This window comes from Zootoca vivipara, chromosome 3, assembly GCF_965207765.1.
Source record: "Zootoca vivipara chromosome 3, rZooViv2.hap1.1, whole genome shotgun sequence".
NCBI classification, from domain to species: domain Eukaryota; kingdom Metazoa; phylum Chordata; class Lepidosauria; order Squamata; family Lacertidae; genus Zootoca; species Zootoca vivipara.
This window is the reverse complement of record NC_142586.1, coordinates 19,207,784-19,229,829: the sequence shown is the minus strand read 5'-3', so window position 1 is coordinate 19,229,829 and position 22,046 is coordinate 19,207,784. Positions and strand designations below refer to the sequence as shown.

Sequence of the window (22,046 nt, the reverse complement as noted above, 5' to 3'; positions counted from 1 at the left end):
TGTAAGTAGAGGTACCACTGTAACTACAAAAAGCACCTTTTTTGAAGTAATTGTAGTAAATCACTGTAACTACAAAAAGGTGTGTTTTTTCCAGGGGACACTCAAGGGTACGCAGTACCAGCACCTCTTTTTTTGTTGTTAAAAAATGTGGCACCTACTGTAACAATTTCATGGTGAGTACCAGCACCTATTTTTCTAGAAAAAAAATCACTGCCTAAAACTAGGTACAGTGGTACCTCGAGCTACAAACGCCTCAGGTTACAAACGGTTCAGGTTACAAACTCCACTAACCTGGAAGAATTGCCTCGAGTTGAGAACTCTTGCGCAGCAGCGGCAAGAAGCCCTATTAGCAAAAGCATGCCTCTAGTTAAGAACAGTTTCAGGTTAAGAATAGACCTCCGCAACGAATTAAGTTCATAATCAGAGGTATCATTGTATTTTTTTTTAAAGTACACTTACCCAGCTCAGTGACACCCCTCTTGTTATCATTTGTGCTAGCATATATATCTGGTGTTAACACCCTGATTTACCAGAGCAAACTACATCCCTCTGTGGACAAAAGGCTCCATAATCCATTAGATGCTTCTGTAAGCAGAAGGGAGGCCTTTTGTCAGTTCACCCTTTCCCCTGTAGCCCCCTGTTCACCCAATCTGCTCCAAAGAGTTGTGGAACCTTTTGGAGTTGCACGGTAAGTGGTGCAGGGAACTGCAGAAGAAAGAATAAATTAATGAGAATCATATCCCCTCTTATCCCACTGGAACAAAAAGCCGTGCATAACCAAAAGAACACAACTAGATACAATCCATTATGCAGTAGTGGTCAACAGGGTGGGACTGCTTATCTGACTTCCTGGCTTACCATGAGGAGGAGGAGGGAGGTGGTGGTGGTAAGGTGCAAACGCGGTGGTGAAGGCAAACTGGTGCTCCTGCCAGTGCGTTTGCACCGTACAGGCATCACTGCCGCCCCTTGCCCCTTCCAGAATGCCACCATGATAGTGAGGATGAGAAGTCAGGTATAAAGTGCCACCCCCACCAACTGCTCTTGCCACAATATAAAGCAGGCCACTGTGGTATCATTCTTCGTGTTATAATAATAATAATAATAATAATAATAATAATAATAATAATTTATTATTTATACCCCGCCCATCTGGCCGGGTTCCCCCAGCCACTCTGGGCGGCTTCCAACAAAACAGAAATTCTAAAATACAGAAATCCATCAAACATTAAAATACAGAAATCCATTAAACATTAAAAGCTTCCCTAAACAGGGCTGCCTTGAGATGCCTTCTAAAGGTCTGGTAATTGTTGTTCTCTTTGACCTCTAGTGGGAGGGCATTCCACAGGGTGGGTGCCACTACCGAGAAGGCCCTCTGCCTGGTTCCCTGTAACTTGGCTTCTCGTAGTGAGGGAACCGCCAGAAGGCCCTCGGAGCTGGACCTCAGTGTCCGGGCAGAACGATGGAGGTGGAGACGCTCCTTCAGGTATACCGGACCGAGGCCGTTTAGGGCTTTAAAGGTCAACACCAACACTTTGAATTGTGCTCGGAAACGTACTGGGAGCCAATGTAGGTCTTTCAGGACCGGTGTTATGTGGTCTCGGCGGCCGCTCCCAGTCACCAGTCTAGCTGCCGCATTCTGGATTAGTTGTAGTTTCCGGGTCACCTTCAAAGGTAGCCCCACGTAGAGCGCATTGCAGTAGTCCAAGCGAGAGATAACTAGAGCATGCACCACTCTGGAGAGACAGTCAGTGGGCAGGTAGGGACTCAGCCTGCGTACCAGATGGAGCTGATAAACAGCTGCCCTGGACACGGAGTTGACCTGTGCCTCCATGGACAGCTGTGAGTCTAAGATGACTCCCAGGCTGCGCACCTGGTCTTTCAGGGGCACAGTTACCCCATTCAGGACCAGGGAGTCCTCCACACCCGCCCGCCTCCTGTCCCCCACAAACAGTACTTCTGTCTTGTCAGGATTCAATCTCAATCTGTTAGCCGCCATCCATCCTCCAACCGCCTCCAAGCACTCACACAGGACCTTCACCGCCTTCACTGGTTCTGATTTAAAAGAGAGGTAGAGCTGGGTATCATCAGCATACTGATGGACACCCAGCCCAAACCCCCTGATGATCTCTCCCAGCGGCTGCATATAGATGTTAAAAAGCATGGGGGAGAGGACAGAACCCTGAGGCACCCCACAAGTGAGAGCCCAGGGGTCTGAACACTCATCCCCCACCACCACTTTCTGAACACGGCCCAGGAGGAAGGAGCGGAACCACTGCATGACAGTGCCCCCAGCTCCCAAGCCCTCTAGATGGTCCAGAAGGATGTTATGGTCGATGGTGTCAAAAGCCGCTGAGAGATCCAGCAGAACAAGGAAACAGCTCTTACCTTTGTCCCTAGCCCGCCGGAGATCATCGACCAGTGCGACCAAGGCAGTTTCAGTCCCATGATGAGGCCTGAATCCTGACTGGAAGGGATCCAAATGGTCCGCTTCTTCCAGGCGTGCCTGAAGTTGTTCAGCAACCACTCGCTCAATCACCTTGCCCAAGAATGGAAGATTTGAGACTGGGCGATAGTTGGCCATATTGGCCGGATCTAAAGATGGTTTTTTAAGAAGCGGTTTAATAACCGCCTCTTTCAGCGGGTCTGGGAAGGCTCCCTCACGGAGAGAAGCATTTCCCAACCCGCGAAGCCCATCGCCCAGCCCTTCCCGGCTAGCTTTTATAAGCCAGGATGGGCACGGATCAAGGAGACAGGTGGTTGGTTTCACTCGTCGAAGCAGCCTGTCCACATCCTCGGAGGTAACAGATTGAAATTGATCCCACAAAACTTGACTAGACAGGACTCTAGCACTCCCCCGCCCCGGCCCTGCTCCCACGGTGGAGTCTACCTCTTCCCGAATCTGAGCGACTTTATCTGCAAAAAACTTTGCAAAATCATTGCAGGAGATCATGTGGCCCGTACTGGGCCCGGATGGAGCAGGTGGTTCCGCTAAATTGCGAACCACCTGGAAGAGTCTCCTGCTGCTGTTTTCTGCAGATGCGATGGAGACGGTGAAGAAGGTCCTCTTCGCCGTCGCCATTGCCACTTGGTAGGCTCGAAGTTGAGCTCTAGCCCGTGTCCGGTCTGATTCAAAATGAGTTTTCCGCCACCGGCGCTCTAGCCGTCTCAATGACTGTTTCATCGCCCTCAGCGCCGGGGAAAACCACGGGGCTGTCCGGGCTCCATGCAATCTGAGAGGGCGCTTCGGAGCCAGACAGTCAATAGCGCTGGTTAACTCCGCATTCCAGCGGGCCACCAGGGAATCAGCTGAAAGGCCATCGACATGGGATAAAACATCCCCTACCACTCTCTGGAAGCCAATTGGATCCATTAAGTAGTGGGGGCGGACCATCCGAATCGGTCCCACCTCCCTGCAGAGGGGAAGGGTTGTGGAGAAGTCCAGTTGCACCAGAAAGTGATCTGACCATGGCACTTCTTTTGTTTCGCTTTTACTTAATGTCAGATCACCAACATCCATAGAGGTAAACACCAAGTCCAAGGCATGTCCGCGGCTATGAGTTGGGCCAGACTTATTCAGGGACAGCCCCATGGTGGCCATGCTTTCCACGAAGTCCCGAGCGGCACCTTGTAAGGTCGTATCGGCATGGATGTTAAAATCCCCTAAGACAACCAAGCTAGGTGTCTCCAGGAGCACATCCGACACGACCTGAAGCAGCTCGGGCAGGGAATCCTTGGTGCAGCGGGGAGGTCGGTACACCAAAAGGAATCCTGTACTGCCCCTATTGCCCAACTTCCAGAACATGCACTCAGAAAACTCAGTCTTACCAATAGGACGCCTGGTGCAAACTAATGACTTCCTAAAAATCACTGCAACCCCCCCTCCCCGCCCAGATGGCCTGGGTTGCTGTGCATAAGAGAAACCTGGTGGGCAAGCAGCGCCAAGAACGGGCCCATCGGCTTCATCCAACCAGGTCTCTGTCACACATGCCAGGTCAAATCCTCCATCCACAATCAGGTCGTGAATGGCAGTGGTCTTATTCATCATCGACCTGGCATTGCACAGCAGCACCTTCAGGTCATGTGGGTATCCCTTGCTGATTCCAATATCCGTCCGGTCAGGACCAGGCTGCTGCTGCTGCTCTGCCAGGGAGTGTTTGGGAGGACTGCTCCCCCTGAAGCCCACTTCCACCTGGGGCTTAGGGCGGGTCCCCCACAGCTTTTGAGGCTCCTGGGAGGCCTGGAACATTACTGCTGCTGTGAGTACTGGAAGGACTGCTCCCCCTGAAGCCCACTTCCACCTTGGGCTTGGGGCGGGTCCCCCACTCCACCACAGCTTTTAAGGCTCCTGGGAGGCCTGGAACATTGCTGCTGCTGCTGCTCTGCCAGGGAGTGTTTGGGAGGACTGCTCCCCCTGAAGCCCACTTCCACCTGGGGCTTGGGGCGGGTCCCCCACTCCTCCACAGCTTTTGAGGCTCCTGGGAGGCCTGGAACATCACTGCTGCTGTGAGTACTGGAAGGACTGCTCCCCCTGAAGCCCACTTCCACCTTGGGCTTGGGGCGGGTCCCCCACTCCACCACAGCTTTTAAGGCTCCTGGGAGGCCTGGAACATTGCTGCTGCTGCTGCTCTGCCAGGGAGTGTTTGGGAGGACTGCTCCCCCTGAAGCCCACTTCCACCTGGGGCTTGGGGCGGGTCCCCCACTCCTCCACAGCTTTTGAGGCTCCTGGGAGGCCTGGAACATCGCTGCTGCTGTGAGTACTGGAAGGACTGCTCCCCCTGAAGCCCACTTCCACCTTGGGCTTGGGGCGGGTCCCCCACTCCACCACAGCTTTTAAGGCTCCTGGGAGGCCTGGAACATTGCTGCTGCTGCTGCTCTGCCAGGGAGTGTTTGGGAGGACTGCTCCCCCTGAAGCCCACTTGCACCTGGGGCTTGGGGCGGGTCCCCCACTCCTCCACAGCTTTTGAGGCTCCTGGGAGGCCTGGAACATCACTGCTGCTGTGAGTACTGGAAGGACTGCTCCCCCTGAAGCCCACTTCCACCTTGGGCTTGGGGCGGGTCCCCCACTCCACCACAGCTTTTAAGGCTCCTGGGAGGCCTGGAACATTGCTGCTGCTGCTGCTCTGCCAGGGAGTGTTTGGGAGGACTGCTCCCCCTGAAGCCCACTTCCACCTGGGGCTTGGGGCGGGTCCCCCACTCCTCCACAGCTTTTGAGGCTCCTGGGAGGCCTGGAACATCGCTGCTGCTGTGAGTACTGGAAGGACTGCTCCCCCTGAAGCCCACTTCCACCTTGGGCTTGGGGCGGGTCCCCCACTCCACCACAGCTTTTAAGGCTCCTGGGAGGCCTGGAACATTGCTGCTGCTGCTGCTCTGCCAGGGAGTGTTTGGGAGGACTGCTCCCCCTGAAGCCCACTTGCACCTGGGGCTTGGGGCGGGTCCCCCACTCCTCCACAGCTTTTGAGGCTCCTGGGAGGCCTGGAACATCGCTGCTGCTGTGAGTACTGGAAGGACTGCTCCCCCTGAAGCCCACTTCCACCTTGGGCTTGGGGCGGGTCCCCCACTCCACCACAGCTTTTAAGGCTCCTGGGAGGCCTGGAACATTGCTGCTGCTGCTGCTCTGCCAGGGAGTGTTTGGGAGGACTGCTCCCCCTGAAGCCCACTTCCACCTGGGGCTTGGGGCGGGTCCCCCACTCCTCCACAGCTTTTGAGGCTCCTGGGAGGCCTGGAACATCACTGCTGCTGTGAGTACTGGAAGGACGGCTCCCCCTGAAGCCCACTTCCACCTTGGGCTTGGGGCGGGTCCCCCACTCCACCACAGCTTTTAAGGCTCCTGGGAGGCCTGGAACATTGCTGCTGATGCTGCTCTGCCAGGGAGTGTTTGGGAGGACTGCTCCCCCTGAAGCACACTTCCACCTGGGGCTTGTAATTCTGATGTGTTTGTAACTTTTATTGTTTTTGGTTTTAGTTGTTTATCGTTTAGTTTTAGTTTGTTTTCTGTATTGGTTTTAAATTCGATTTTAAGGGGAGGGGTTAATTTTAGTTTGTAATTTTCTGTCTTTGTTTGTATTGTTTTATTGTATTAGTTTGTTTTCTGTATTGGTTTTAAATTTGATTTTAAGGGGAGGGGTCAATTTTAGTTTGTAATTTTCGGTCTTTGTATTGTTTTACTGTATTTTTTGATTTACATAGGTTTTAGGGAGGGCTTTTTAGTTGGGTGTGGGAATCTGTTAAATTTTAGTGTATTTGTAATTTTTATTGTTTTTGGTTTTTCCTTTTTCAGAAGAATTTTACTTTAGAATTTTACCTATTCTGGGGACCTATGAGAATACAGCCTTTGGGGGCTAGAGTGTTTGCAAAAATTATCTGCTATTGGAAGAAGATGCCATGGTAAGGGGGGTAGGAGTGTAAACTTTACACTTCACAGTAGATGGTCAGGGGGCTTAGCTAAATGGGACAATTATCCGGGCAGTTGGCTCCAATTCCTGACTTTTGTTAACAAGAGTGGGGAAAGGGTGAGGCTGCTGCTGGCAGAAGCATCGTTACAGAGAGACAGCAAGTTAATTGCAATCATTTTGTAACATAGCTCTGGAACTCGCAACATCAGGCGCACATTGTTCTGCGTGGAAGAGTTTAGTAAACAAATGGCTCTGCACACCTGCAGGTTCTGGTGCCTGATTATTATTTGTAAAGATTCAATAAAAAAGGTAAATCACAAAAGAAGAAACAGCTATTATTCTGATATATTTCTTAAGTTATACTTGCTTAAAGGGAGGAGAGGGAATTAATAAGCCTTCCAGAAATGGCCGGATATTTATCATCGTAATTTTAAGTGGTACCAACTAAGCAAAATACAGTTTTATCCAATTGTCCTCTTTGTGGTGCCAGTTGTACAGTTTCCTCAGGCATTGGTAGCTGGTCAGGACTAATTAGTTGGGTGATATACTGAGGATTCACCAGGGACCCAGGTGGCGCTGTGGTTAAACCACTGAGCCTAGGGCTTGCTGATCAGAGGGTCGGCGGTTCGAATCCCTGTGACGGGGTGAGCTCCCGTTGCTTGGTCCCAGCTCCTGCCAACCTAGCAGTTCGAAAGCACGTCAAAATGCAAGTAGATAAATAGGAACCGCTACAGCGGGAAGGTAAACGGCGTTTCCATGTGCTGCTCTGGTTTGCCAGAAGCGGCTTTGTCATGCTGGCCACATGACCTGGAAGCTATACGCCGGCTCCCTCGGCCAATAATGCGAGATGAGCGCCGCAACCCCAGAGTCGGTCACGACTGGACCTAATGGTCAGGGGTCCCTTTACCTTTACCTATACTGAGGATTCAAATTGTATAGGCAGTCCTTGTTCCCATTTGCCATGCTTCAGAGGACAAATTGCCAAAAATTGAAGAGGAGTCAGATGTTGCTTCTATCCTGCGTGCCCCAGCCATCTGAGCTGCTGTTTCTGCAATTCATCAGTCAGAAGAATGGGACTTGCCATTTGGTAAACACTGAAATTAGATAGTCATTTAAAACACCCAGAATGTTGCAGAAGACCTCAGCTGGAAAACAGCTAACTGCTGCTTCAGGACGGCCTGCAGCTTGAGCTATTAATGTGTATTTAGCATCACAGGTTCAGCTCTCTAGTGCGATGATCAAGATGGCAGATGTCTCACTGATGTGTGCAGATGTATATAAAAGAAAGCTATTATTAACTTTGATTATTTCAAAATATGGGCACCCTTAAGGCAAATGGAAGTGACATTTGTAATTATCACCTTCCTGTCCCAAAAATGCATTTATCCACAAAGTGGCAGCAGTTATTAAAGATAGAGCTGCTGTGGTTAAACCAACTAGAAAACCTCCAGTGGTAAAAAATTGAAATATTTTCCCCTACCGCTGCCACCATGAGCCTGCCTTCTCCTCACTTCCCAAACATCTTTTTCATTTATATCCTGTCACATTTAGAGACTTTCAACAGTTAAAAAAAAAAGCATACTCCATACGTTTGCAGGAAAAAATTTCCAGAACAAAAATGTTAGCATTCATTAGGAGCAATGCACTTTGGGGTGTGAACAATTCACTTTCACTAAGTACCATATGGCTGCCCCTAGGAAAATGCCAACATGTTTCAACTCTACAGCTGGGCCATGCAGATGGCTGAAATTGACACCAATACTAAAACAGGTCTCAAGCACTTCCATAGGATCATTAAAGTAATTAGTTATTAAGTACGGCTACCACTTTTAGAAAGCAGGTCTTAATGCTCAGCATAAATATATAAGTGGTACCTCTACTTAGGAATTTAATGCGTTCCGAACGCACATTTGTAAGTCGAAAAAAATTGTAAGTCGAATCCCATAGGAATGCATTGGGAGAAAAAATTCGTAAGTAAAAGCAACCCTATCTAAGTAGAAAAAATCCTATCTAAACCGCATCCAAGATGGCGGACGGAGCTTCATTCTTAAGTCGAAACATTTGTAAGTAGGGTTATTTGTAAGTAGAGGTACCACTGTATATGGCTGTATATATATATATATGCTATTTGGCTGTAGTGGGATAGATTGGGTAAAATCATAATGGGATAATGGGTGGGAAGACTTATGCAAATGCTTTAAGAGTCCTGGCAGTGGGGAGGTGAGAGAGAGAGAACCCTAACTCCTTGACCTGTGGAAACAATAGAATGACTATAAGAGAGCGACTATGACAAATCTTGTTTTGTTCACACAAATCCCATATAGATACTATGTAAAAAGTCAGTCAGTTAATTTTTATGCCTATACTGTAGATAGGTTGCAGGTAGGGCTGAGTGATATACCGTATTGGCCCGAATATAAGCAGCACCTTTAAAATTCAAGGAAGGGAAAAGACCAGGCATCCTCAAACTGCGGCCCTCCAGATGTTTTGGCCTACAATTCCCATGATCCCTAGCTAACAGGACCAGTGGTCAGGGATGATGGGGATTGTAGTCCAAAACATCTGGAGGGCCGAAGTTTGGGGATGCCTGAAAAAGACAATACCCGAATATAAGCCGCTCCCTTAAAATTCCGCAGGCACTCAGCAGCGATATCGTAAAAGTCAATTTTTGTTGTAAGGTCACAAATTTAACCCACACTTTTAATTTTTCACAGTCGAAGTTTGGAAAAAAGTGAGGCTTATATTCAGGCCAATACAGTTTCAATATATTGTTTGAAGTCCATATCGCGATATCGGTTTCATAATTTTTGACCTGGTAATGAATCATGGTGTGTGTGATGCAAAAATCACAATGTGGGAAAATCCATGAAGCCAGCCATTGCTTTTCTTTATTCCTGCAGCCCGTTAACTCTGCCAGCTTAGCAGTGTGCACCAAAGCACAATAGCAAGCATCGCAATGTGGGGGAAACTTGTGAAGCCAGCCAATGCCTCTACATAGCTATATCGGTATATATCAGTGTAGCTAGTGATATGTCACAATGCTGAAAACTAGGTATTGCCCAGTCCTGTTGTTTGCCTCTACATAGTTCCATCCTTATTTTAGACATTGTGATATATTGTTGTATCTCGATGCTTAGCTAGTGATATATTGTGATGTTAAATCTGGGAATCACCCAGCCCTGGTTCTGCGTATAAACTAGGCAGCACACTCATTTATACACAACTACATTCTAAGATTACATATTTAGGAAAATGAGCACAATGCAGAACAATGTAGGAAACTCGGGAGCTGTTAAGTAACAATAAGAATCCAAGGGTTGGGTATAAATATCTAAGGCTTCCTTTCTTCCAACCATTGAAGGAAAACAACAGGATACGTATGCAGGAAGATACAGTGGTACCTCGGTTTAAGTACACAATTGGTTCCGGAAGTCTGTACTTAACCTGAAGCGTACTTAACCTGAAGCGAACTTTCCCATTGAAAGTAATGGAAAGTGGATTAATCCATTCCAGACGGTCCGAGGAGTACTTAACCGGAAGCGTACTTAACCTGAAGCGAACTTTCCCATTGAAAATAATGGAAAGTGGATTAATCCGTTCCAGATGGGTCCGTGGAGTACTCAACCTGAAGCGTACTTAGCCCAAAGTATGAGTGTAATTGGTTCTGCAGGTCTGTACTTAACCTGAAGCGTACTTAACCTGAAGCGAACTTTCCCATTGAAAGTAATGGAAAGTGGATTAATCCGTTCCAGATGGGTCCACGGAGTACTTAAACTGAAAGTACTCAAACCGAAGCGTACTTAAACCGAGGTATGACTGTACTACCAACAATTAAGGCTTCATGTTTATAATATCTTCCATTTATAGAGAACTGAGATTTGATTCCCTCAGCTTTTATGGCATGGTTTGCTCATCACAGCAAACCATATTTTAAAACGTAGTATGGTTTAAAGTGAATGGCCAACATGCTGATGCATGCTTTTCAAAAAAGTTCCCTCCCCTCACTCTTACTGCTGCCAAAAGAAACAAGCCAGAGTTGGACTCATCACAATGTTCAAACCCAGACTTATTGTCATCATCATTTCTAATTTGCCTTTCCATAGTTAAAACAATGCTCAAGGCGGCTGACAGCATGACAAGATTTACATAATTACCAAAATAACAAAAGTCATAAATAAATAAAGCACATTAAAAGGTACACAACCAAATGGAAAACAATTTCTACATAAATCATAAAATCTAAAACTAAAAAAATACAACATTAATATCAGTAACAATTTAAAATGGCATAGATTAAACAATTTTAAAAAGGATCCATCTCTGTTGTGCTCAACAGCCCCCCCCCAGGCCCCGCCCCAAGCCTTTCATGGAGCTCTCCAAGCCCCACCCCAAGCCAGGTGGAAAGAGGCAGGGCGGGGCCCTCAGGCTCCCAGCAGGTCAGTCCTGGGCACAAGGACCAAAGAAGCCAAGAGCAGTAAGCCAAGAACAAACTTTAGTTACCACCTGAGGGCTGTTGGCAGAGAAATGCACCCTGAATTGAACAAAGCATCAAGGCAGCACCCCATCCACTACTTCTTACCAGGCAGTTTTAAGGGTTAACAAGCTCATGCATGTGAACAACGCTGAACACACTGTAGGAAATGTTGTAGGAAGTGCTTAGCATTATTCCGAGTGTAGGCATTTTCAGTATTGCCTTGTTTTGTGAGAGACAAAGATTGATGGGTTGTATATATAAAACTGGATTCTGAGTTGTCTTTATGTAGTTTTATATGCTGTGACCCTCTCTGTGATCATTTTAGATTGAATGGTGGAATGCTACTTTTACAAACAAAACAAACCATCAAAACACTAGTACTAGCCATGCCCTGGGTAGCAAAATTTCTAAAGCCGAAGCAAAACAAAACTGAGAAAACATAAAGGCACCCTCAAAGCTATTATCTGCATCTATCAGGAACCGAGAGGTATATTCATTGTTTCTTCTTCAGGCTGTAGAGATGTAGCAGTCAATTATATAAAAAGCATTATTCTTTATTGTATTGCAGAAGGGAAGGAAATAAACCAAAGGAATAGATTAGAAGGAAGTGAGACATGAATATTTTAGGAACTCGCAACAAATGAATCTTTGCAAAAAGTGTAAGTGTATATTTATTAATTTAACAAAATGTTAACAAAAATTGTATGTATATTATATAGACACATGTGTGCGCGCGCACACGCGCACACACACACAAACCTCAGTTCAAGCCCCATGGCACACAAAGTTTTGGTTTTAATTTCATGGTCCAACCATGATTTTTGCTATTGCAAAAAAATGTCTGAACTAGTAGTAGGTGCATGAGCGAAATAACTAAAAAAATAAATCTTTAAAATGTTATTATGGTACCTTTCTAGTGTCAGTAAGAAGTTGTTAGGCTGTTATTCCACAGATGTTCATTTGCACACATACAAGAACACAAGCAAATCCCACAGGATATCTAACTTCATGTGGAGAATACTTGAACATTTAAAATTCTTCAGGCATCACACTCCTCCCTTCCCCCCCCCCCCCCGCCCCACTGTGACAACACACTGAAATGGTGGTGTGCAAATCAGTGTTTTCTTTTTAAGCAAATGTAGACTAGTATATAAAAAAGCATTGTGCTCCAGAAATTACACAAGTAAAGCCACGCTAAAATTACAGCAAAATTGTAGCTTGGACTGGGGACAGTAATTATTCTTGAACATTACAGGTGTGCCTAAACCCATCTGTTCCTACTAGATTTTTCTCCGTCTTCCAGGAGAACAGAAAGCAATTTTGCCATCTAATTTCCATCTTTTGAAAATAGCTGAGTATTTCTTTTATAGGCAAAGCACAAAAACTGAGACCACACACCCAAACCCGCCCAACAACCCCCTAAACATTACTTTCCTTCTCTTTTTTATTTAAAGAAATAATAGCAGAGTTGAAATGAAATGTTCTCCAGAAAGGTCATGCCTCCCACAGAAGGCCAAGGCAGACTTCTAACCCCTCACATTTTCATACAGTGGACATTCTTTATATTGTGCATGTGAACCAAACACAGCAGCTCATGTTTGCAAGAAAGCCATCAGTTTCTGCTTTAAATTACCTACTTTTTATATACGGCAAGACTAATTGCACTTTGCACTTCATCTGATCTGCATAAAGCTAATATCACACATTTGCATAAATGTGTAACCTCGCGGCATAAGTGGGCTGCAAGATGACACTTAGTTTGCCCCCCCCCCCAAAAAAAACATGCTTAATTTAATATTATACTGCTCTATTTACAGTTATTGTGAAATGAAGAAGAAGAAGATATAAATTTTCTGGACAAAAGTAAGAAAAAGTTATCATTAAAGCACGTACTCTTTCTGATTCCAAAGCAATCACTCAAGTTGGCTAATGAAAGTTTGTACCCAATTATCATTGCTCCACTAACAGAAGCTTCTTAGATCCAGTGCAGAGGACAGAGGTGATCTTTTGAGAACCCCCCTTTACCCTGCAGCTGCTGCTGCTCCAATGGATAGCAGTATAAAAGTGTGTAGGGCTGTAGGGGACAGGGGGACCCTGTCATCTATCTTCAGGGTGCAGCATAGCACAGCAAACCAAAGGCACCAACAGCCACAACCTAGAGATCTGTTGCTGTTCAGCTGGAATCTTAGGATGAGCCACAACTGAAGATGCGATGAGTAAGAGGTTGGGTAGGTGAAAGCTGCTGGGAGGGAGGCAGAGACAAGGAATTATAGTACTATACAGTAACATGGTCTATGTAGGGCTGCCAAGGTTCAGAGGCAGCTACTGTGAACCACCCCAAGACCTCTGGGTATAGGGCAGTATATAAATTCAATAAATGATAATAATACTGGGGCAAAATATGGTGGCCAAGATGTTTTTTAATGGTTTCTATTAAAGATTTTCTTACGTTACAGAACAACTAATTAAAGGTGTAGCAGCGATTTCAGGGTGACGTCGGCATACCGCATCAACCTGTCAAAGCGCAGGAATAAAATTATAATAGTGTAGCGCTGTCAAGCCACGCTATATGTCAAGATGGGAAACGCATATCAATAGTAGGGATCAATGGGACTTTACAGGGCAGCAGGTCGTGGCAGAGCGAGGTAGAGCAAGGCAAGACAAGACGAAGCAGGATTTGACAGGTTGGGACTGGTCAAGGAGAGGCAAGTCGGGAGAGAACAATGGGGTCCTGGAAAACTACTGAGAGGGTCGTGAGTTGGTCAAGGAGGGGTATTTGGAAAGTAGGCATGTGACAGGAGCATGGACAGAGTGCATGAGAAACAGCACATATGCAATGGAGACCATGCGGAAAAGTTTTGGGGTGTTGCCGAAAGTGATGTGCACAGGAAGCATTGCCTTGTATGGAGTCAGATTGCTGTCACTGGTGGAAACGTACGCTAACGGGAGAATCATTAACTGTCAAAATGCCTGTCAATAAGAGGAAGCGCTCAGGCTTGCCCAGGATCGCCTTCTGCAAATCCATCCTGTCTTTCTTGCGTCGTCTTTGCCAGCACCACATAAAGGAAAGGAAAGTACATATAGCATCTCCACAGGCATTCCCACAACTGGCTACCCAGGTTCTAAAGGAGCTGTACTAGTTGCCAGTTAACTCCTCAGCTCAATTCAAGGTGCATCTGAGAACCCAAAACAATTTGGGCCCCCAATTTGCAAAGGAACGTCTTCTCCCATACAGACCTGCCTGTGTGTTAAGATCTTCAGGGGAGGCCCTGCCAGTAGCACATTTAATGGCCTCCTCTGCAGCAACCTCCTACCTTTGGAATATACCTTATTTTTCAGTCTATAAGACACCCCCAAGTATAAGATGCCCCCTATTTTGGGGGACTCTGATTTAAGAAAAGGGGCGGAGATATCCATGTATAAGATGAGACCAGATTTTGAACATTATTTTAGAGTAAAAAAACTATAGTCTTATACACGGAAAAGTACGGTACTACTCCGAGGTGCAACTTTTTACTGTTTGTCAGCAGGTGAAGAAGCACCTCATTGCACAAGTCTTTGGAAAAGGGTGAGGATCTACTGTCAAAATTGCTATCCTGTGTCGTTTCGATGCTCTTTATATTATTGGCCATTTAATTTTATATTATGTGATATTAGTTTCATTAATATGCATTGTTTTAATGACACACACATTCCTGTCCTGGGACCATAGGAGAAGGGTGGGTTAGAAATCCCACAAATATAATACGGAAGGAGAAAAGACCAGAAGGCAATGCAGCTGAAAAGTTTTACAAGCAAATCCAGTGAAAAAGGCTGAAAGCTCACTTGCCCCATTGAAACAGTTGGCAGAGGGCCCCCACAGAAGCATATATTACTTGCCTTAGGGACATCTACCTGTTTCAGATGAATAGGGCAATGAAGCTTACTACAATAAACAATGCTTTAGGTCTGAACAAGAGCATCAGCAGAGAGCATCACATACTTCAATCTCTTTTCTATCAATGGAAGGCACCGCTGGCTCAAAGAGCCTTCCTTCAGTGAAGGGGACTTAATTGGATACAAGGACACAGCACACCATTAAATATATTGACCATCATTCTGCCTCTAGAGGCTCCTGCTACATGGAGGCAGGAGTGAACTTGTGAAGTTCACACATGGAAAATGAGAGCAGAGAAGCAGCTGTGAACAACTGTTTATTCATTGCACAAAGGTCCCAAATCCCTATGGAAACCAGTCCCCACCAGTGTCCTCCTAGCTGATTGGCTTATTTTCCCAAGGACAGGGGATATCTGGCCAATAAAATGAAGCATCTGAAGGGCTCTCTATGACTAACTTTTAATTAAAATGCAACTCTACAAAAACAAGATTTTCAGTCATTTTCCAAGACAGTCAAATCACTTCCTTGGTAAACTAGGAAGGAAATTACAGAATTATAAAATCACTGATGTTCGCTCTGCAGGATATCCAGACATGATGGGAAATTCTAGGAAGTTTGCTCAGCAGGGCATGCAATAAAATAGAGAGAACAACTGTCATGGCAGAGCCACTCAACAAATACTCCCGAGACTTACTTCCATATTGCATTCTTGCTTTACAAAAGCCTCTTATTACTCAAGACTTTGCAAACAGCTTCTTCTGAAGGAAGTCTGGCAAAAAAAGAGTTTCCAGAGCAGTTTCCTATCTTACTTTCATGTACGGATATAGCATTCCAGAGTATCGGATCCCAGCCCAGTCCTTCAAACCCATTTCCCCCCTTGATAATAAGCAGAGACAACCTGCCCTAACTGATTTCACCAAGTTGAGAAGTGTGCTTTTGCAACAATTTTAAAATGGTGGCATATTTCATCCACTGCTGGAAGCCATTCAGAAAACTGAGACATGATAAAATATGACTGCCAGTTTGGCAGACACAAATAGATCACAGAACACAAAACTCCCTTGCATGCCTCCTTTCCTTTCCATGACTAGAAGCTGCTCAGGATAAAAGTTAACTCAGGTAGCAAAACAACACCATCATTAGGATTCAGAACTGATTAGTGGTAACCTTATTCAAATAGCTACTATATAAACTCAATGGAATCTACCCTGATCTCAGGGGATATCTAACTATGGATTTGTAAGCCTAATGTGCCAGCCAGGCATGTGCAATGTCAGCTAGGACAATTATCTGAGAGAGATATTTATACTTGCAATTAATTCAAGACTAGTCTTGCACAATGCAGCATTACATGTTAAGCTTCACATGTCTGCTTTTCAGTCCCATGTCATGGTTTGTAGTCTTCTTGTATTAAGCTTCCCAAAGATGCTGCTTTGGGGGGGGGGGGAAATGCTAAATTGCAATTTAAATAAACAATGGATGATCAATAAGTTATATAATTCTATTGAGAATCCTAAAAACCTCCCAACAGAAAGAGTAAATCCACACATCAAGGGTTATTAGCAGAGGCCACTCATACAAACATCTTCAGGCAGCCTTTTAATAAAGGGCAGATTATATTAGATATTTTTAATATTCAAATATGTACATCATACATCTTGCAAAACTGATTTGCAACTCAAGTGCTTGATAAGAATGAAACTGGGTTTAGGTGTAATTTTGATTCATCTTGCCAATGTTACATAATTACAATACTGCATAATATATAAACTGAGACAGACAATATTTATGATGCAGCAAATAAATTAGGAGACCAATCACTGACCTAGATGGTCTAAAACGGAATAAACTGTTGTCATATTCGTTCAAACTTTGTGTTCCGTCTTCTCCTATTCAATTAGATTTAATTAAATATAAAACACCAACCAAAGTTTTGTTGCCCGTTTTCTATTAAGCTTCTACAGTGGTACCTCGTGTTATATACTTAATCCGTTCCGGAGGTCCGTTCCTAACAGGGAACTGCTTGTAACATGAGGCACACTTTCGCTAATGGCACCTCCCGCTGCTGCCGCGCCGCCGGAGTGTGACTTCTGCTCGCATCCTGGGGCAAAGGTCGCAACAAGGGTCACCTACTTTGTAATATTTTTTTGATAGGCTGCTCACACACTCACATCTTTCCGGCTTAGTAATATTGTTTAAAAAACATTGCAATGATTTTGAACAATAGCTTTAGGATAGCATTCATTCATTTTGATATTTGAACATTGCCATTAGTTGGGGGGGGGGTTCATTAGTGAAAAATGTGGCTCTCTAATGAAGGTAATGAGCCATTTTGTTTTGGGTCTGAAAGGGAAATAGAGTAATTCTTCTGTACTGTCTGGTGCAGAAAGCCATGGTACTTGCCCCAGGCAGCAAGCGATATGGGGCGGGGTACCAATTTGAATAAAATATTGTGGGGGGCCAGGTAAGCCCCGCCCCACATAATTGATCACATGGCGAGTGCACACACATTATTTGAATGGGAATGCCCATCAACTTTGTGGCAGTCCGGCCCCCTCAAATATTTTATTGTGGGGAGAAGCCCCCACGGCCCCTAGGAGTTGGTTCCTATGATACAGGGTAAGAGTAGCAATTTAGCACTATATTTTAACAACCTTAGACTTCTGTACATCTAAAACAATGCCTCTTTTCACCCTACCCACTTTCACACCACACCCTGTGCTTTCTGTGCTTGCAAGACGTTGTTGTTCTCCTTGTCCTCCTTGCTGGGCATTATCAATACTGACATCACTACTAATAATAATTTTAAGGCATTATTGACTATTCAAGTTCAAGTTCAATTTTTATTACAGCAAAAGCCAGCAATACAGAATATCATAATTCCAAACAAAAGAAAATCAGCAATAACATCACCAGAGAAGGCCCATCTATAAGCTTCGTTAGTGATGTTAGATAAGAAAGGGGCAGCTGTAAAATTAGGCCACGATTATAAAAAGGTAAAGGGACCCCTGACCATTAGGTCCAATCGTGACTGACTCTGGGGTTGCGCGCTCATCTTGCATCATTGGCTGAGGGAGACGACGTATAGCTTCCAGGTCATGTGGCCAGCATGACAAAGCTGCTTCTGGCGAACCAGAGCAGCACACGGAAACGCCGTTTACCTTCCCGCTGTAGCGGTCCCTATTTATCTACTTGCACTTTGACGTGCTTTCGAACTGCTAGGTTAGCAGGAGCTGGGACCGAGCAACGGGAGCTCACCCGTTTATAGACATCTATAATTCTCCGGGAGTAAGGCGTCTTCTTGTTCTTATTGACTGTTCTGGAAGTGGTGTAGGCAAACTGTAGTCAAAGTCTGTCAAGGTTACCAGCTTGGGATAGACAATGCTGGGTTTGGACACAGCATTAAGCCCAAACCATTGCTTAACTCTGAGTAATGTAGCAGGAGGAGTGGGTAAGGAGTGAAACAGCCACATTTTTTCATTTGTTCATTAGTATTACGTGTGAAGTAGGCCAGTGTAATATAGATCTGTATTATTAGACCCATACTGCAGATTGGGTGGTGGTAGTACTGAGGCCGAGAGAAGGGCTGACCTAACACCCCCAACTGATTTCTCGTGACTCGTCACAGTTTCATAGCTACCATACCACACCAGCAACAAATCTCATCCGTTTTCAGTATTTCATCTAAACTGAGGCCAGGAGCAAGTACGTTAGCAAATAAGCCATCAAAGGACAAACCATAAAGTTAAAAAAAAAGTGAGGAGGCCGACCCTCTCTCTACTTCTGGGCATGTGCATTTGGGAGGTCAAAGGTACAACCAATGGCATTTGTGTTAGAAACCATCCATATCTATTTTGTGTATGAGTATATTTCCAAAAAATAAGCAGCAGAAGAACAAATAGCCCACAGAATAAATATCACTGTAAAACATCAGTAAAGTCAAGACAGGCAGGTGAGCACATTTTATTAAACTAATACTCAAAATAATTTAAGTATACTATTTCCTAAGAATAAATAAAAAGCAAAACAAAAGGACCCAGCATCCCCCAAAAGCAAAAATATGAACACATGTTCTCCCCATCCACCCCTATCTCTTAGGAAATGGCCTCATAAAAACAATAATGAAAACATGTTTCGTGAAAAGCTCTAGGGACTAAAAGCTAAGGTACCAGGCCAGAACCTTTGGCTCTCACTATTGTGTTTTCTTGTCACACTGTTGCGCTCTGGGAGCTAGCGAGGATGATACTCTTAAATCTTAATCGCTAAAGCACTCTATGACAGTGCTCCAGAGATCAGGATCTTAACCAATTTCATTCAACTGATATTAGTGCACAGTGGCAGCAGGGAGAAAAGCCTATATATAAAAATGTGAGGGAGACTTATGCATTCTGGTGATTCAGAAAGCAGGCTATAGGGAGCCAACACGAGATGAAAGGTAATGTTTCCAGGGGAAAACAAAAATTAAAAGGGTAAAAAGAGCTTCCTCTCCCAGCAGCACTAGAGAAAACCAAGTGCTTGTATTTTCCCTGAGAAAAAGTGTGTAACAGGTAACAACATTCCTCAGTTGTTTCAAATAGAGACCACAGGTGCACCAGAATCTGTTGCCTGCACCATGAACTATGCACATAAAACACACACTTCCTATGGCATATGTGACCCATCAGGTATACATTAGGAATGCTCATTGTACTATTGTTCCAGATTTGTCACTGTCCTTTGAACCCTGGTACTAAATGATTCTGACAGCTGTCCAGTATCAGTGAGCAAATGGCATGACTAAAATGTACCTAGGGATATATAATTTATCTTGCTTGCCCCCAGAACAACCTTGAAAGAAAAGTTATTCCAATTTTGCAGACCATGGACAGAATCGGAGGGACTTCAATGTTCCCACCAGGGCTGGCCCAATACATTTTGGTGCCCCCTGCCATGGAAGATGGGTTGAGTAAAAATCTACATCAGCAGCAAGAGAGGCTTAAATCTCCACATTTGTCTCTGACGTCCCTGGGGATTCTGCCACCCGAGGCAGTAGCCTGACCTTTCCCCATGGTCTGACCCTGTTTCCCACCATAAGCAGTGTGCAGCTGAGCTGCATTTGAACCTAGGTTTTTCATTCCAAACCCAACACATGCCCATTCCCTGCTGGTCAGTGGAAAATAGCACTCCAGAACCCACTAGAACCTCGATTTGTGTTGCAATCCGTATTTACATCCATAGATGGGCTTCCTACATTGATAGTATTATTATGCTAAGAGGTTTGTGGGTGTTATGCCAGGTGTTGTTTACATCAGCTAAAGCTATGGCGACAGGTCAAGAGAGCACTTGGGACGTATTAGTATTATGTGCTGGTAATACTCTTAGAAGTGAAAGCCTGTTGAACTTTGCCCCTTGAGAGGGTTTAAGACATGACATCAGCTGCCCAGTGAGCCACTGACCCAGAGTGCTTATGTGATTTCTCGTCAAAATACTGATGTCTTATGAAAAGGCAACCTACGAAGGAAGATCGGGCTCATTGTGTGTTTGCAGATGCTATGCAGCCAAAAGAGTACCAGCCATACACAAAAGGAGAGCATCAAGAGGCTGGGGCACTATTACAGAAAATAAAAGAAGATGCCTAAGGGATAGAACCCCCAAGGCAGCCAAATGCCTGAGTGTCTGTTGTAGGAGGGTGGAGAGTGGAGAGTGGATGAGCGGGCTGAGCCAGAGCACTCCACACCACAACATATCATTGCAGATCCCACTGGTTTACTCTAACTGCTAGATATGTGTATTTCATGCATGCCAACCAATGTACCTGTTACAGGTAGATAGCCGTGTTGGTCTGCCGTTGAAACAAAATAAAAATAAAATAGAAAAATTCCTTCCAGTAGCACCTTAGAGACCAACTATGTTTGGCATTGGTATGAGCTTTCGTGTGCATGTACACAAAAGCTCATACCAATGACAAACTTATTTGGTCTCTAAGGTGCCACTGGAAGGAATTTTTCTATTTTATTTTTATTTTGTACCAATGCACTTGTTCAAGATGTTCGATCTTACTTGATGCTCAAGGAGTAGGAAGTACTGTGACTTCACTGATTTGGAAGCCATGTTGAGATTCGGACCTACAAAACAAATGAGCAGGATTACAGATCTGAACAAGATGGGGAAAAGAATGTGCTCCAAAGTAAAACGATGATGAATAGCATGTCTGATCTCCACACAAGCATCCTTTCGAAGGCTTAGAAATATGATGCATAGTAAGATTGTGATCAACAAGGAATACTTGCACATCTTGAGAACTTAGGCCAGTCAGAAACAAAATGGAACCACGGCTGAGAAAATAAGACCTTTTACCAAAGGGGTTCATGGGTAATCTAAGTGCAGTTCTCAATAAACAATCACTTTTAGCTAGTTGTTTGCCTGCTTCCCCAAAGACACAGAGTGAATATTCAATCTAATTGAATAATATACTATATCCCATTATAATTAAGTCCCTACACAACAAATATCAATAGAAGGGTGTGCATCTGACACATGGTTCTAAAGATGCAGCCGAGATATGGATAAATGTACAAATTGCCAAAATCCCACTATGAAACTTAGTAAGATTTATGGGTATTTATTCCTGTGTATTGCTGTCTTTATTCTCATATTCGTAAGCTAAGGGGAATTGAATGTACAAAAAAAATTAATGTAAGAAGTCATGGAATTGAAAGTTATAGTTCCCCAAGTAACTATAATTCTGTCATACTACACACATATTAAGGGATAAATTTCACAGCAAATAATGTAACACAAAGACTTTCATCTGCCAAGAAAGACTTGAGTTAAAATTGTAGTGAGTTATGTTTGTGTGTGTGCGTGCGCGCTCTAGTGCATTCAGATTATCAGACCAAACCTTTCATTTGCTTGTTTTAGTTCTTTTATTATTACTATAAAAACAACTCCAGCTAATAACCACCAATGTTAAGTATACATCTACACAAATACATACCAGTAATATACTAATGAGTATAATAATTGCTGGCAAGGTCAGGTTTTCTGCAAGTACGCCAGAGCATAGTCTGACACTCTTAGTTTAAGATTGGGCTTACAGGAGTTCTCTCCCTCCACTTTACCCCTCTTACAAACAGTTTTCTGTCCCGAAATTGTTGATTCCTATACCACAATCATCTACTTTCTTGACAGTAACACATGCTCAGAGGCGGGGGAAACAAGGGCTGTTCCATTGTAAGGAACAGCCCTTAGAGAGCCAAATTTCCTTTCCTCAAGAATGAACAAAATCGGAAACACTGAATGATATTTCCTCTCTACCCAGTAA

The 22,046-nt window shown here is 44.6% G+C and overlaps 1 protein-coding gene across 5 annotated transcripts in view; it reads right to left on the bottom strand.

Moving 5' to 3' along the window:
* KLHL29 (kelch like family member 29) overlaps positions 1 to 22,046 on the bottom strand; it is a 415,582-nt gene that overhangs the window by 304,406 nt on the left and 89,130 nt on the right. For 2 of the 5 annotated variants that reach the window (XM_088665646.1, XM_088665648.1), the window contains exon 3: positions 20,783 to 20,847. The exons of the other annotated variants lie outside the window; for them this stretch is intronic. In XM_088665646.1, the coding sequence (XP_088521772.1) occupies positions 20,783 to 20,833 (51 nt within the window). In that variant the 5' untranslated portion in view covers positions 20,834 to 20,847. The remainder of the gene's footprint in view (positions 1 to 20,782; positions 20,848 to 22,046) is intronic. 5 annotated transcript variants of the gene reach the window in all.